Source organism: Sprattus sprattus, assembly GCF_963457725.1.
Source record: "Sprattus sprattus genome assembly, chromosome: 7".
Lineage (NCBI taxonomy): Eukaryota > Metazoa > Chordata > Actinopteri > Clupeiformes > Clupeidae > Sprattus > Sprattus sprattus.
Window position 1 is genome coordinate 31,163,874 of NC_137926.1, and position 17,173 is coordinate 31,181,046.

Below are 17,173 nucleotides of genomic sequence, written 5' to 3' on the forward strand. Positions count from 1 at the left end.
ACGCAGCTCGCAAAGACTGTGATTGGCCGGCTAACCACAGCCTTTCACAGTCTCACGTTTCCGGTTTTATAGCATACTACAGACTTTTTTAGACCCAAAATTGTTTTTAATCATGAATACCCTCACAAGCCTTTTCTTATGGATTATGAACAAACATAACAGAAGAGGTCCGAAGACATAAACTCCTTTACAACCCTCTTTAAACACTTATAAGTACGCTCAAATGACCACGAATTTATGGAGAGAATATCCCATTCTCACCCGCGATTGTTTGGAGAGATTGTGCTAATTCACGAACAAATACTTTCATATTCATTTTCCACCACTTGTGAGTCATGGTGATATCATTCATTGAGTTCATATTGACGTGAATCAATCAATTGCACCCGCGAGTTTGATAGAATGAACCTGGTCTGCTCATATACAAAAGTTAACATTAACGTGGCGTTAACTTGTGGCCAGCACCATTGTATTTACAAGCATTGAACGTTCACTCATGATGAGATTCTCTCGCCGTTTACCTCTCATCTTTAAATAATGTAACTCATAAACACATCGTTTTAAAGCGCTGTCACAGTCATTAAAAGATGTGTCAATAAACTAACTTTTGCGTCATGTGATCTGTCTTTTTCGCCACTGGTACTGAATTGCCAACCTTTGTATTTTGTGTAACACATGTATTCATAACATCAAGCCTTTCGCCCACTACACTTTAATGCTCCGGTAAGTTTTTTCCGTTTGTCCTGCTGCAATAAATACGCTTACTTCACTCAAAATAAATCTACAGTTCTGGCGTCAATTTGCTTTGCAACACGCACAATCCTTAGGGAACCTTAAGGAACCGTTAATCAAAACTTGTTTAAAACAAGTCCCTTGTGTAAATGACGTGCTTATGGCTCTGCCTCTAAAACGAGCCTAAATCAGCCTTCACTCTTCTCTGCACTCAAACATGCACCATCACTGGGCCTCTCACAGGTACTTGACTGTTTGCCTTCACATATTCTTCTATTGTGATTCTTCTCTGTATTTCTGTGAGACTCTTGGTGTATCTAATCACCTACCTTCTCTCCTTGTAGTGCATTCTGTCTTATCTCTTTTCTTCTCTCTCGCTCTCTCTATTTCTCTCTTCCTCCTGGGCTAACTCTCTCTGCCGCTAGTCGCTAATGGCCAAGCTCTCTAGCCTGAAAATCAAAATGGGCCAGATGCAGTATGAGAAACAGAGGAAGGAGCACAATATCCAGGCACTGAAGGTTTGCCCCTCGCAGGGTTACCCCTTGCCGTTTGGATTGGACTGTTCTTGTTGCTTTTGTTTGTTGCTACTGCTGCCGCCGCTTTTGTTGTGCCGTGTTCCCAGTGTCTTTTCAAAGATGAAAATTAGTTATAAGCGAGGACGTGCCAGCTCACTTCATAATCAATCTGCAGTGATGCCCCTTAAAGTAGCACTCACTTAAAAATAACTCCTGCAGGGGAGTGAATAGGAGACAGATATGCTGTTCCAACAAGCTTGTACAAACACATACGCTGGTTTTCTGAGGAGACTCAAGTGCACTAATGCAAATTGAGAGTTTGAGTCTGACAGAGAATTGTCCCTGAGGTACTCATTTTGGTTGCAGGCACATAAAGTTAACAACAGGTATGCTCAAATTTTAGGGCTTTCCACCCTACTCTGCTCTCTCTCTAAGGATACACTTACTTTGTGAAATTCTAGAGAGAGGATAGCATTTAAATGTGTAACTATTTACACACACGTTTTATGCAGTTTGTTATAGACAGCTTGCTATACAAAACAGTTAAGCATGTATCAGGAAATAGGCTGAAGCCACAAATCTTTTACCCGATCAGAAAGTTGGCGTAGTAAAGATATTTTGCAATCAATCATCTTTGCTTCCATTTTCATAACTTTTATTTGCATGCCAGTTCATGTTTGCTTTTCTCATTTTGTTTCTCTGATATTTCAATGAGTATGTTAAAACCATCTTCCACTAAAACCTAGTTTTACTTCAAAACCTTGCTCAGGCATTGGGTGGGAATTGGTGTCTCATCTTTGGACCCCGTTACAGCAAATTGGCTTCAGAAAGAGGAAATAAATAGGATAGAAATAAAACCAAGGATCTAAGCAATACAGGAAGTAAACATCCTACGCAGAGGTGACTCTGAGGTCAAGGGTGGATAATGTCAAAACTTTACTCTAGACATATGGGGCTGAAGATTTGTGACCTAGTGTGTTTGTATGTGTCTGTGTCACTGGTCACACTTGGAACTGAATGTTTTTCTGAATCGTGTAGTGAATGAGTATCATATTAGTAGGCAGGGAACTGTTTGTTTTTTTACTGTGCAAAAAAAAATATGGTTTCTCCTAATCCCATTTTCCTTGTTTGTTACCTCTGACCTCTGAACATTTTCCTGGCTGTTTAACTGTGGACTCTGTGAAGCGACTGACTGACTAACTGTAACTGTCTCCCCTGTCTGGGGTTGTCCAGGAGGAGCTGCTGGTCCTGCATCAGCAGCTGGACGGGAGAGACGGGGAGCTGAGGAGGCTCCAGGACGAGACGGGATCCAGGTCGGTCACGCCTTCAGGAGCCGACGGCGGAGAGAGAGGTGAACAGTGCACCCAATCCGCCCTCTCCCCCACCCCGGGGAAAACCCCATCACACCCGTCACCTGCCCCAACATGCCCCTCTACAGCTGGCCCATATTTGTGTGGGGATTTGGTGCTATGTTTGCAAGGTGGAAAGGAGCACTTAGTCATCCCACCAGCAATCATGTTGAGTTTTGCTGTCTATTGGAGTCATTAACATTGAATGATGTGATCCAATGATTTTTTTGCATTAACACTAACTAAGTGTTGTATAATTCTATCCTGTCCAGTCTCCCTCACAGAGGAAAATTGTAAAAAGAGGCTGAAGGAGAAACGTAAGGGGCGTTTCCATGTCTGTATTCATCTATCCATCTGTCCATCTGTTCATTCATTCATCCACTTATTTATGTATTTATTTGTTTGTTTGTTTATCCTCTTTGCTGCTGTCCTCTGGCCTGATAGTCTGCATGTGTGGGCATGTACCATCTCCCACTCTCTCCTCTGAAGCAGCAGAGAGCCCCTTAGCACCATGACACGCTGAAAAAAAGCACTTCCTGGCACATTAGTGCAGTTGTTTAATTTTTTTTAAATCAGGACCACCATTGCAAGTACAGTCATGTATCGTGCAAATAGCAGAATATCTTAAATTGAGCCTATTCTCAGAAGAATGCAGAAAAGGGAACATGCTGTGATATCTGAAAATAGCTTCAAAAAGGTGGTTTCATACAGGGAATTCTATAAAGCATGTATTAGGTTGTCACAGTGTTGTGTGGTGACCTGCGGCTGGTCTGTCATTTGCTCATTAGTTTATATTATTCCCGCTGACTCACTAAAGTGCTCTCATTTTACTTGGAGAAGAGGAAAGATAACCACTCTCCATTCACCTGTCATCTTTTGTTCTCCAGAAGTGTCATGAAGGAACAGCTACCGTCAATTCTAGGGAGCTTTTGCATGTTATCGGACTGTTGTAGAATCCAGGCAGAACTAAGGAATGAGAAGTTAGCTAAATCTCTTAAATGTGTAATCTCCCAAGCACTCAGAGTGGAGTGTGCCTGTAAATGTCTGGACTGGTTGGTAGGATGACTTAGCAGTTCAGGTCTTCAGGAGGATCCCCAGGAGAGCGTGTGTCTCTGGTGGCTGTTCGGCATGTCGAGAACGTCCCGTCCTCGTCCCGTCGCCTCCTCGTGCTGCTGTCCCTTCTGTCCGCTTCTGTCTCCTCCATCAGCAGTCATCACCCTCGTCCAGCCTGGAGCCTGCTCTCAACACCTCCACCCTCACCTCTCTCCATCAACACCCACGCCTCAGCCCTCTAACCACCCAACCACCCACTCTTTCCCTCCCTCTCTCCCCAACAGCATCCTTCACTGTTAATCCCTCACTCCTCTCTGCTGTCACTGTAGTTTTCCAGAGAGAGTCGTTCCTAGATCTTCATCCGTGGCTGAGCTCTCTCCCATCTTAAAGCAGAGGCAGCAGTCACTCTTTCCACAAACTGCATCCCTGAGTCTACTTGTTGACTCTGTTGAACGACTCATGTGTTCTGTTTGCTTGTTCTTGAACTCTTTCTCACTCAGTTTGCCTCAATTTCACTTATGAATTCTCAAGAGCTGCCTCTTTTAGACTGATATCTGACTGTGAGTACTCTGTCTTTGCAGATGTGGAGGTGCAGAGGATGAAGAAAGCAATGGAATCATTAATGGCTGCTAATGAGGAGAAGGTACAGCTGCCACAGGCACGTCAGCTCTTTACGGTTTGTCAGGGTAACACTAAGCCTTCTGTTGCTGACTACTATCTGTGTGTGTGTGTGCGTGTGTGTGTCTGTGTGTCTGTGTCTCTCTGTGTCTCTCTGTGTCTCTCTGTGTCTGTGTGTCTCCCCAAGGACCGCAAGATTGAGGAGCTTCGGCAGTCCCTGGCACGGTACAAGAAAGTGCAAGAGATGGTGATGTCGGTGCAAGGGAAAAAAGGTGAATTGGCCGTGAGGTGACGGCCACAGCAGAACTCAGCATGTCTTCAGAAGGCAGTCTCTGTGTGCTAAGAGCTAGCTTGTATCTGCACCGCACTAGCTAAAGCCACATTGTCAAAGCATGCCCATGTGTTCAAAATCATTGTTACCATGATATCCAAAACACTAAATAGAATAAAAGTGTCATACAAAATGTGCAAATATGTTTATGCTGAAAGCAAAAACGATGTTAAGGCTTCTTTGGGGTGGCTTTAGCTTGTAGTTCATATTTCTTTAAATGTTTGGTTGAACATAAGCATTATAACTTCCTAAGTCAATGTTGTACACTGACCTAAGAGGTCACAATGCTGTTGTACAACCAAAGTCACAAATGGCGTGCATTGTGAATATTTAAGTCAAACTCCGGAACTAAACATGTCTTGGCTGATCAACTAGAGTGAACTCAACTCAACTTGGAAGATCATCAATAATGACGAATATAAAGAACATGTGTGTGTCTGTGCGTGCTGACCACGCTGACATCTTGAGATTGTGTGTGCTCTTGGCCTTTACTATAAACTGAACTCTCCCACCCCCACCCCCACTGTTCACCTCAGATAAGATGAAAGATGGAGAAAGTGATGAGAGTCATAGCGACAGCTCTGGCTCGGTGTCAATGGCCCTCTCTGTCGCCATGGAGGTGGAGAGGCTGGCGCTGGCCGGGGCAGACGAAACAGAAGGGCCGAGTCAGGATGAGGTATGACCCCGGGCCCCCTCACACACACACACACACCCTGTGTCAGAGAATATAATCACCCTTACACACACACACCCTGTGTCAGAATATAATCACCCTCACACACACACCCTGTGTCAAAGAATATAGTCTTCACCAACTGAAGAACTGTGGGGTGCCTGATCACACTACTGCAGCTTGGGGTGTTCTTGCTGCCCCAGGCTTCATTCCTGAAGAGCCTCACATGGTTGCTCTGCTATCAGTCAGTAAATAGATATGCAGTGTTCGCCCTCCGGTCCCACTGTGGCAGGTTTAGGGCTGCACTCAGTAATGAGCAGCTCAAGACGTGCGGACGGTTCTCAAGCTGAAACCTCAAGGACACTGACGGGTTCAGAGTTGTTCTGAGATGAAAGGGTACATTGAAGGTCAAGGTGACACTAGTTGCCATGGATGTGTCACTGATCCGTGCTGATGGCGATTCTTCCCTGTAATAAACCGTGTGGGTGGATCTCACAGATGGCTCTTGTTCACTGTTTCGCTGAGAGGGACATGCATGTAACGCGGGTCAGAAAAATGCATGTTGAACGTATGTGTTCACGTGGAGCTGTGTCTTTGGCGTGGTCCTAAGGTTTCATCTCCCACTCCTTTGATGCAGGAGATGTCCCCGACTCCCCCCGCAAGGCCTGGCGCCACCCTGAGCCTGGAGCAGGACCCAGAAGAGCCAGAGGGGTGAGCACCGCCTGTTTCAAACTCACTTTTTGAAAAGCCTTGAGCCTCTGCTTTAAGGCTCTAACTATGATGCTATTCAACGCCACCGTTCAACCTATTAGGCTATTTTGTTTTGGCTTTGTTTAAAGATCTTCAAAATTGGAGCTGCTCTCACATATGCTAATTGTCTCCTGTCTGCGCTGTATTGTTTTTTTCTTCCTATTAGCTTCCCAGAGCCACCCAGATCTGGCAGTCAAGACCACCTGGATGTCAGCACCAGTGAAAAGGTGCGAGACCTGCCACTCGTTTTGGAATGTTGCGCTGTAGTAACGCTAGTGTGATAATTAGGGGTTGCCAGATCTTCACTCTTGTGTTCCAGTCCCCTCCTGTTATGACCTCGGTCGGGTTGAAAGGTTTGATAAATGTCAAGTGGTGTTGTTGTTTTCTTCTCCCCCTCCTCAGAGGCCGCTGGCTGTGCAGGAAAGGCCGTCAGAGGTGAGTAAACTCTCTGCCAATCCTGTCAGTCACACTCTGTTACCCTCCCTCATATCAACTGTCCCTTTTCTGTCCCTTTTCTCTCCGGCCTCTGCTGTCTGCAGGCAACTGACAGCTTGTTTCTTCTCCTCAAGGTTAGCAGCCACTGTCCACAGCTGTGTTGGCCACCTTGAATGCCCCTTGTGTGTGTGTGTGTGTGTGTGTGTGTGCGCTTGTGTTCCTGTGAGCGTGTGTGTGTGCGCGCTTGTGTTCCTGTGAGCACGTAGCTGTGTGTGTGTGTGCGTGTTTGTGTGGTTTTCTGCTTCTGTTGCTATCAAGGACTGCTTGTATTTCGTGATATATCTTGTGTCCAGTGTTTTGTCTTTTGTTTTTTGGTTGTGTGTTTGCTTGTTTTTGATTTCTTAAATGAAGTTGGTTTACTAAGGCATCAAATCCAAATCTACTTAAATCCAGCCTCAGATCTAACAAGTTGCCATGTAATGTTCTAATTTTGTATTCTAATGTAGTGTGATGTGTCTGTGTGACTAATAGCTATTCTATCTGAGCAGTGTTTCAGTGATACTGAATGTCATTCCATCCCCCCTCTGCAGAGCAAAGCCCAAGAGGAGATGAACAAAATCACCTGCTTGCCCCCCAAGTCTCCCCCGACTGCCCCCCGCCCCCCGGCCGAGGACGACAGCAGCTTTGGCACCAAGAAGGCACGCTCCTCCTTTGGCCGAGGCTTCTTCAAGGTCAAAGGGGGCAAAAGGACAACCAGCACCCCCAACCTTGGTGAGCAGGCAGTGGTTTGGAGCTGTTAGACACTCTTACCAAGTGGCCTGTGTGTGTGTGTGTGTGTGTGTGTGTGTGTGTGTGTGTGTGTGTGTGTGTGTGTGCGCCAGATATGACTGATGTCTTCCTTTAGTTGACCTTTAGTTTCATCACTGCACTCTGTTTGTTTCTATGTCTGTGTTTTTGCTAAAGAGGGAAGCCAGTGGAGTCAGTGTTGGAAGGTGTAATTTTTGCTATGTCAGTGTTTGTATGGCTGTTATTTCACTGTCATAACTTTTTGTTGTCCTCTGTCCTTCCTTCTGTGTCCCGGTGTGGCGTGTGTGCGTTGTGTGGCGCGTGAAGACCGTGGGCGAAGTGCGAGCGCCCCCATGCTAGGTATGGTATAGAGCGCCCCCTGCGGTACAGAGGCTGCTCCTGCATGACCTCTCTGGAAAACTGCAAAGGAACAACTGGATTCCCCCTCCCCCTTCATTCCACCCCCACCCCCATCTCATAACTCTCAGTTAACTTCCTGTACACTGTACAGTCATTCCTGAATGCAACCCTTCCCCCTCTCTAATGTCCCAGCCTCTGGCCATTGCTACCTACTCATACTGACACCCCCACCCACCAGTTAACAACTTAAGTGAATCTCACTGAAGCTTGGCACGGTGGTGTCTGCTCCAGCTCAAGCCCAAGCTGAAGGAAGGAATGAAAAGCATCACTCTCAAGGAGCTCTTCAGTCGATATAGAAGGCATGGTCTAAGAAAAAGCCAGTAATAGGATCTTTGGGTTCAGTAACCCCCCTGTTCCGATACTCCTAGTTGGAAACCGGTTGACATGAACGAAACTGAAAACGTGGGATTCCCTTCTGGAAGCTGGATGATGTGCGTCAGACATTACTTTGCGTTCCGTCTGGTGTGCTGAAAGCCAAAGTGTGCCCCCTAATCACACGTTAGCGCCCTCGACTTCACAGCCCTTGGCTTAGCACTCCGCCACAGGCGCTCAAGTCACAAGCGGCTCCCTCAGACCCTGTTTCCTTGGCTTGGGTCGGATTTAGAAACAGGCTCGCTGCTCGTAACTACGTTTAATGAGCACCTCGGTGCTATCACATGGCAGCGAGTATGACAGTGTGTTCCAACACGCGTTCGTGGGTGCATAAATGTCTGAGTGTGTTTGTGTGGCCCCCTGCATGATTGAAAGCAAATGTGATTGGGAGGAAGGCTAGGGTTCAGGGAATCACAGTCACCATATATCCAGTTGTTCTGTAGTTGTGCCCAGATGCCACGAGCAGGACGCCTCGTGAGGCTGGCAAACTTCTTCTGCCTTCTGCTCCCCTTCTAGTCCCGCCGACCTTTGACTCCCCATTCCCCTCCTGTAATTAACATCTCTCTTTTCTTCTCCGTCAAGGAGAAATGTTCCTGATATCCCGCGTGCTGGCTCAGCGCAGTTTCAGAAGGCTATAATCATGTCTGCCCCTGATACCCTGATGCCTCGGGTGCATGCTGTGTTTGGGATTGCGGGTAATGTAGTTCTGTGTGCCCACAGCTGAGACCGAGCGAGAGGGCACAGACCACCTTGACCTGGCTGGGATGCCACACCGGTCGCCAGACAGTGACAGCACACACACACTGCCCACTTCACCGGATGGCAAGAAGAAGTCAAAGGGAATCAAAGCTTTGTTTGGAAAGTAAGTGTGTCTCCCAACTACTCCACACTGTCACAGGAGTTACATTGGATTGATTTATCAAACACCTGCAATATGGGATCACGTTTTTTTGCCCAGAATACAAGCTGTAAACCATGGTGTACATAATGAACTATGAGTTTTAATCAGATTATCTTTGTACTCTTTCTTTCATTCTGTCTGTCCTTTACTCCTGTGTCCTTTTTCCTCTCACTCCTCTGCTTCTTCTCCCCTCTATGCAGGCTGCGGAGGAGTCAGTCGACCTCCTTTAACCTGGATGATAACCTGTCCGAGGGGGACTTTAAGAGGGGAGGTGTGCGGGCCACAGCAGGACCCCGACTGGGCTGGTCACGGGACCTGCAAAACCCCAGGAGGTGAGGAGGAAGAGAGGAAGTGCTCAGCCATGTGGGCAGAACTTTAACATGACGACGTGTAGAATGGGGGATTCTGTGGAATTTATTTTTCTTCATCCAATTCTTGTGTGTGTATGTGTGTGTGTGTGTGTATGTGTGTGTGTGTGTAGTACTTGTAGTGGTGACCTGGACACACCATTTGCACGTTGGAGCCGGGAGCAGGTGTGTGAATGGCTTCAGGACCAGGGTCTGGGTCTGTACGTGAGTCTGGCTCGCCAGTGGATCTCTTCAGGCCAGACACTGCTGCAGGCCTCACAACACGATCTGGAGCGGGTAAGGGAACACACACACACACACACACATACATACACACTCCACTACAGACTTGTTCAAATGCCCTTGTAAATGGCCCAAGTGGATCTACCGGAAGACAAAACGTAATATTTGTTCTGATTTCACTGAAGGGTAATGTTTTGAATGTCACTGCAAGCCCTTGGCGTACACAGTGCATGTGCTGAATAGAAATAGAATGAAAATAGCATCCACTCTCTCTCTCCCCCCTCCCCACAGGAGCTTGGCATTAAGCACCCTCTGCACAGGAAGAAGCTGCAGCTGGCCCTCCAGGCACTGGGCTCTGAGGAGGAGGACAGCAAGGGCAAGCTGGACTACCACTGGGTCACCAGTAAGGACCCACGTCTGCACTACCTCCAGATCTTTACATCTCACACATCAATTCATACTGTACACAAACTTCACATCAGTTCTTAGTGTACACAAACATCACCCCTGTAACGCACTCTGCTTCTTTTTTTTTTATAACCATTCTTTCATCTCCTTTGCTTATTTCCCTTCCCACCTTTCTGCCAGGGTGGCTGGATGACATTGGCCTGCCTCAGTATAAGACTCAGTTTGATGAGGCCAGAGTGGACGGGCGGATGCTGCACTACATGACTGTGGTGAGTGTCTGTATGTCTTCGGTTAAAGTGGAATTCATGTTTGCTTTGTAATTTCAGGGAATGTAGTGCACTCACACACTCTGAATGCTAGAATATACAAAACGCCTGTCTTAATGGCCAATGGGTCCAGTGTGCTTTGATTGGTCAGCTTGGCGGGAAATAACATTGTCACTGTGTAGTTAGGATTGTGTGCGAGATGGCTTCATCATGTAACAGAGGGAAAGACTGGAATTTCAACAAGGGGTTTCAGGCAGCTGAGAAAAGTGGGTTCTGTGGAAAAGAGTTACTTCTGTGGAAAAGAGTTACTCCCTCTCTTTGGGCTTTTGTGACTTTGCAGACTATTCACATGCACAAAAGGTTATATAACGCACTAAAGGAAAAGTAACAAATGGAAAAGCATAGTAGGTCCGCTTTAAGGTCTAAATCTGGTCTCAGACCCTTAAGGATGACCTGCTGTCTCTTTAAGGTCTTAATCTGGTCTCTGTTCCCTTAAGGATGACCTGCTGTCTCTTTAAGGTCTTAATCTGGTCTCCGTTCCCTTTAGGATGACCTGCTGTCTCTGAAGGTGGGCAGTGTGCTGCACCACCTGAGCATCAAGAGAGCCATCCAGGTGCTGCGCCTCAACAATTACGAGCCCAACTGTCTGCGGCGCCGACCATCAGACGAGGTGAGGATCAGAGGTGTACACCGTACATGTGGGAGTCCTTGAGACAGCATTGGTAGCAGTGGTTGTGATGGCAACACTGAGGTAATATACTGTCCCTTTGCTGTCCCTAGAGCAACATCAGCCCTGCAGAGATCTCCCAGTGGACCAACCACCGTGTGATGGAGTGGCTGCGCTCTGTGGACCTGGCTGAATACGCACCCAACCTCCGGGGCAGTGGAGTCCACGGAGGACTCATGGTGAGGGGGGAGACAGCTGGGTGGAGGAGGGTTGGGGGTTTGTAAAGATGTCTCGAGCAGGACTATATATGCTGCTAACTGTTATATACCTGCATCCATATGACATTCCATCTTTGTATGTGTTCATTTCCCAGGTCCTGGAGCCACGCTTTAATGTGGAGACCATGGCCCTGCTGCTAAACATCCCCCCCAACAAGACGCTGCTGCGCCGGCACCTGGGCACCCACTTCTCCCTGCTGGTGGGCAGCGAGGCCCAGCAGTCCAAGCAGGAATGTGTGGAGCACCCAGACTACACACTCCTCACTGCTACCGCCAAGGTCAAGGTATGCACCACGCCACAGAGCCTGCAGACACATCAGTCTGTCTTCGGCACTGTCTATGAGGTTCAGAATGAGGGTTTGGGAGACCCTGCTTAGATTACGCTTAGAAGCCATTTTCATATTCCATATTGAGATGTATCATTCTCCACAATTATGGATCTAGCAACCCTAAATATAAGATATCCAAGATTTTTTTTTCTTGCCCAAAACAAAATGGAACCTGCCCCAACCCTTAATTGTGCTTTTTGACACAGTGATGCAGGTCTGGGTTGGTGTGTTTGTTTAAGTTCCCTCATCCCCCTTAATACCGTGCTGCTCTTCTGTCCCCAGCCAAGGAAGCTAGGCTTCGGCACCCTGAGGAAGAAGAAGCAAGAGGATCGGGAGGAGTATGTCTGCCCCATGGATGTAGAGATGCCTAAGGGACGCAGCTTCCAGAAGGGCTACCGGGGCATGGATCTGCAGATCTACGAGGATGACCTGGACCGGCTAGAACAGGTGATGAAGTCTGGACGGGGCCTCATAATCCAAAACTGGTGCCGTGTTCAAAAATGGGTCTGTAGTCCTAAGTAGTCCATACTATTTATATACTGTAGGCGGCTGACAAGAACTGACCACAGTAAACACTGCAGCAATACAAGGTTAGGTTTGTTATACAAATGAATACAGAATACAATTTACTTGAACATTTTTGCATTAACTTGAACATTTTGAACATTATGTTACTTTTTATTTGAACGTTATGTAAGCCAGGAACATAATCAAGTAAGATCATAAGGAGAAATGCAAAATTGGTAAAGATAGTACAACAGTAGGGACACAACTTGAGTTTATGACAGGATATGTCATTTACTCCATGTCTAGGACTAGGCACAGACTGTGTTCTAACTGTGTTTGTGTTATTAGATGGAGGACTCCGAGGGCACAGTGAGGCAGATTGGAGCCTTCTCCGAGGAAATCAATAACCTAACGGTAAGAGCTCACCTGAGTACACTTAACATGAAGTGGAGCCAAAGTTTCTGTCTTGAAACCAAGCCGTTCGAAAAAGCCTGATGTCATGTATCCACAAAGTAAAATGAATGTTGCACAATAACAGCATAATTATAATTGTATTATTTTAGATGTATGTATGTATGTTATGTGGATGTGTATGACATGTTGAGCGTAATACTGATTGGTAATTTCTTTCTTCTGTAGAGCATGTTGAAATACGATGACATGTTTAAGGAGAACTCAAGTTCCCCCAACCCCAGTGTGACTGATGACGATTCTAATGTGTGAGGGACCGTGCCAACACGCCTGCACCTCCAGATGCTGCTGATCACAAATGACTGTGCCAAACCTGTGCCAACCTGCACCACTTCCCTGTCCCCATGGGGCAATGCCATTCTGCATACCTGGCCCCCCTCAGCATCCCCCCTTTAAAGCTCATAGTCTCAGTTCGTGCACCATTTCTGTGTATTAATAAGGCCATGACTTTAACACTCATAATACAAACAGCATCACTCCATTTTTCTTCTGTCTTCATTTCAACGTGGAGCTGGCAGGTTGCTTCAAAAACAAAACACAGTCTCCCATTTTAACCAGATGCATTTCATCTGTCTATGTGTATTTAACAGTTAAGGTTGGGAAACCCGTGATTCCATCCAAAGTGTAAAAATATGAAAGTAAAGTAAAGTGATCTCATTGCATTTTCACCTACCTACCAGCTGGTTCCTGGACATATTTTTTATTATGGCTTTTTTTATTGACATCTAGAGCCCCCTTTTTATAACCCAACAGCACAATGACACTTTTCTTATCTGACATAGATATTGGCGGAGTTCAAAACCTGGTTTTATACAAGAGTGTCAGTTAAATAAAATTTTGTTTAAATAAAAAAACCGTTTTGAGGTTATTGTGCTACTGAAAATGTCATCTTTGCGAGTCTAATGCCAAAACATTGTAATGCATCTGCCTTGCACATGGAATATTGCTGTACTTTCCACAGGCTGGCTGCATACCTTTGCATGCATTCTCACTCATACTTCATATGAAACTCGATACAGTGAATTCTATTGTCTGCTTGTAAAGTATCATTGCATGTTATATCGTTCCTGTTCTCCAAAACATTGAGCATGTTCTAACACAGAAATAATCATTTCTTTATCTGTAATAACAGAAATGTGTCAACGAATCATGTTGACTGTTACTATGTGAAAAATATGCAGAGAAGCTATGTTGGCATATTCTCAGATACAAACATCTGATACTGGCCTCAGGCTGCCCTAACCACATAAAGAAGAAAATGTGTACTGTGTCCACTTTTATCTGTTTTTATCAGGTCAATAAAGTTATTGAAGTAAAAACCAATAGTCTTGTTTTCTGCAATTCGTTGGTGTTGTGGGGTATAAAAAAAAACAGAACTTCAGCTTGGCCATCTAAGTTAACACTGTTAAGCATATACACACCCAGGAATACTGTACAGTACTGAACTGTATTTTTGAATGTTGAGCAACTGTTAGACTGAATGTTAGACAACTCCTACTGTGTAAATGTTCTTTTTTTTTCACCACTTTCACCTTCTGGAGGAGTCGCGGGCTTAATTTAATGAAACACTGATGAGGGAAGGTACCTGCTTGAAAACCCTGGTGAAATGTTCACAAAGCTTTGTTGTTGTTCAGGTTCTATGACTGGGCAATCATCAATCAATCAGGACTTGTGTGCTACATGCACCGATTCTTGTATTGTGACGGAGTGCATTTGGGGATCATGGGTAGGCTACTACTGTGAGTTACTGTTGTAGCCTGCACTTACATGGAAAGGGGTTTTTGAGAAGACGTTTTGATGCCATAGTTGAGAGCGATGTCATGAACCGTATGCAGAGCTGGACCATTAACAGACACTGGGAGCTCTTACCTGATGTGCAACACCCTGACCATCTCAAAGAGCCTCTCCAACCCTGCATCGGTAGCCTATTTCTCTACCCCAGGGGTGGGCAATTCATTTCCCTAAGGGCCCACATGAGATAGTTGGACTGTTGTGGAGGGCCGGACCAATAGGCTGAACTCAATTCAGCATGAAAAATGAGCATGTTTGATGCAATGCAATAGTATAAGTATACAAATTAATAGTAGTATCCATTTTTATCGTTGAACGTGTGATGGCTAATTTACCATTGACCTCCGCGGGCCGGTCAGGGACAGCCATGGGGCCGCACTTTGCCCAGGTCTGCTCTAGACTGTGCATCTTACTGCTGCCAGCATAGGCGGAGATCACAGGGGGGACAGTTTACAATCCTTGTAAACACAAATACAAATACCGTAATGGCAGCTCCCTGTTTCAGTCAATCAGCCCAGTACACTATCAGATTGTGAGGAAACCAACCGAATCAGTAAAACCTTTACAATCAAAAGCCTGCAAGTCATGTATCACACCCCTTGTTCAACATGCACAAGTTTGTAACATAAAGCCAGAAGAAATGTCTTCTTAACTCCACTCCGGTTCTTGGGACATTTCTGGCATTCTTGAAAGTTTTCTCATCTGGAATTTGTTCTTAACTGTGAACAGAATTTAAGAATGCTAAATCGGCCAGATTGGAGTGCGCCCATGCATGTTCTTAAAGGCACCCAGTGCAACTTTCGAGGCTTAAAAATAAACATTCAATTTCTAGTCTTTTTTACACGTAGTAAGTTTCAATAACTCCATTACATATCTACATTCAAGGAGCAAAGATAACGCGTCGTTGTGTGGTGAGAACTGATAGAAAATCGATAACAACAACAATCGCCGCCATTTTCTTTATTTATTGGTCCCCGCAATAAATAAAGCAGGATTCCAGTCAATGGAAAAATGGCCTCTCCCCACCGGCGATTGTTGTTTTTTACGATTTTCTATCAGTTCTCACCACACAACGACGTCTCATCTTTGCTCCTTGAATGTCGATATGTAATGGTATGGAGTTATTGAAACTTACTACGTGTAAAAAAAGACTATAAATTGAATGTTTATTTTTCATTGAATGTTTATATAAAGTTGCACTGGGTGCCTTTAAGGGCTGAATTTGTGAGAATTCATTGGTCATCAATTCTACTGGCATCCTCGGATTTAAATAAATAATAATAATAATAAATACAAGAAGGTTTGTATCATAAACAATTACGTTTCACATTTATAGTCGTGAGTCTATGAGGAATGGTGATGTCCTAACAAAAAAAGCACTACACGAACACTGCAAATGGCATTGAAAAAATATATAATCACTAAACTCAATCGCGGTGGAATAGAATGGACACATCTACATTCTGCACCAGTACCTTCCCGCCATAAAACAAAAGAAGAAGAAGAAAAGAAGGAAGAACAGTACCTCCCCCTCTTCACTGGTGAAGTTAGGTTACATGATGAAAGTCGCTTAAGTTAAGCTGACCGTGTGAGTTTTCGACATTATTTGTCTGTGAGTAGATATTTTGTGTTGGTACATTTAATTTAGAGAATTTCAGTTTGTTAATGTTCGGTATTCGGTATTTCGGTATTTAGCAGCCAAGTTATGCTAGCTCTCGTGGTATCGTGCTACCTTTATGCCACATTATTTTACGTAAAATGTATGATCTCTTTATTTCTGTTGGTTTTCATGCAAGCTAGTAAACGCAGTACGAAGAAAGCATGTGAGAGGGCGATAGGGCCGGACAGCAATTTTTCCATGTCTCCCCCCCCCCAGGAATTACTCTCTAAAATTGTACCATGTCTTGAACAAGTACAAGTTGTAGACATTCTTGTAGCAAGGTTCTTCCTGTTATCTATAATTATCCGATACTTATCGGCCTATTTCAAATAGTGAAATGCTTGCATTCCTGCCTCATGGGCAGATCAGGCCATTGTGACGCATATGAGACGTTATTGTTAGATCATTTGCCACGGTTATGTTTCCAGTCTTCTCACACAGAACTTAAAATTGACTGAGCAACACAATACTATAGTTCTTTGTGCTATAGGCTTCGTATTTTAAAGGTTTATTTCATATTTGTGGACTCTAGTAGCCTGACGATGTCATACTCATAATTCTAGTCAGAATATGAGTCTGATACTGAACTATTGGGCTGTGATTATGGGACGTGTTTCAACGAACCAGGGGGAAAAAATGCCTCTTCGCTCAATTGGATACCTAGAACCAATCAGAGCAACGTAGTATGACCATCTGATACATTAAAACTTTAACCTGATCCCGTAGGATGGACGGCAAAAACATCTTTTCGATCGCCAAATGCCTTGATCGCGTTTCTCTGTTCCTCTTTCAAAATGAATGCGCTGTCAATATCTGTTGAGATATGCCTGCTCACGTAAAAAATGTGCAGCAAGGCTAGCTAGCTACTATGTGTTTCAATGGAGTTTTTGTCTAGGTGTTAGCAATAACCTATCAATAATAGTCTAGAGCGCTTCAGTTAAGACCTACAATCCTCAGCAACATTCGTGTTGCACATACACAACTAACCGAGTCAATGTAGACATAAAAAAGTCGTGTAGATAGCTTAAAACGCATAAAATATGTCCCACTAAGGTCCCAAGACGCCGCCATCTTGGTTCGAGTTATAATCTATCTATCTAATCAACTCAAGCGTTGGTTGGTCATCTGTCCATCATCGTATAAAGCCCGCCCTGACAATTTGATTGGTACGGCTCAGGGGCGGAGTGGGACACAAAAATCCACCGGGACTATTCTGACTGCACCGGCCCACCACCGGCCCACAACGTGCCCAAAACTGGCCCAACCCATCC

The 17,173-nt window shown here is 45.1% G+C and overlaps 1 protein-coding gene across 7 annotated transcripts in view; it reads left to right on the forward strand.

Annotated features, from left to right (window-relative positions):
- Positions 1–13,710, forward strand: part of ppfibp1b (PPFIA binding protein 1b) — a 32,526-nt gene extending 18,816 nt beyond the window's left edge. The window contains exons 8-30 of one of the 7 annotated variants that reach the window (XM_080842798.1): positions 1,158–1,250; positions 2,481–2,598; positions 2,869–2,913; positions 4,231–4,292; positions 4,455–4,539; positions 5,135–5,274; positions 5,909–5,982; positions 6,188–6,248; positions 6,424–6,456; positions 6,561–6,590; positions 7,047–7,227; positions 7,570–7,602; positions 8,755–8,896; positions 9,136–9,267; positions 9,417–9,579; positions 9,817–9,928; positions 10,114–10,202; positions 10,747–10,869; positions 10,980–11,105; positions 11,240–11,428; positions 11,756–11,920; positions 12,329–12,394; positions 12,620–13,710. In XM_080842798.1, coding sequence (XP_080698924.1) covers positions 1,158–1,250; positions 2,481–2,598; positions 2,869–2,913; positions 4,231–4,292; positions 4,455–4,539; positions 5,135–5,274; positions 5,909–5,982; positions 6,188–6,248; positions 6,424–6,456; positions 6,561–6,590; positions 7,047–7,227; positions 7,570–7,602; positions 8,755–8,896; positions 9,136–9,267; positions 9,417–9,579; positions 9,817–9,928; positions 10,114–10,202; positions 10,747–10,869; positions 10,980–11,105; positions 11,240–11,428; positions 11,756–11,920; positions 12,329–12,394; positions 12,620–12,703 — 2,346 coding nt within the window. In that variant the 3' untranslated portion in view covers positions 12,704–13,710. The remainder of the gene's footprint in view (positions 1–1,157; positions 1,251–2,480; positions 2,599–2,868; positions 2,914–4,230; positions 4,293–4,454; positions 4,540–5,134; positions 5,275–5,908; positions 5,983–6,187; positions 6,249–6,423; positions 6,457–6,560; positions 6,591–7,046; positions 7,228–7,569; positions 7,603–8,754; positions 8,897–9,135; positions 9,268–9,416; positions 9,580–9,816; positions 9,929–10,113; positions 10,203–10,746; positions 10,870–10,979; positions 11,106–11,239; positions 11,429–11,755; positions 11,921–12,328; positions 12,395–12,619) is intronic. The other 6 variants (XM_080842800.1, XM_080842799.1, XM_080842801.1 and 3 more) reach the window with 6 other exon arrangements.
- The last annotated feature ends 3,463 nt before the right edge of the window (positions 13,711–17,173 follow it).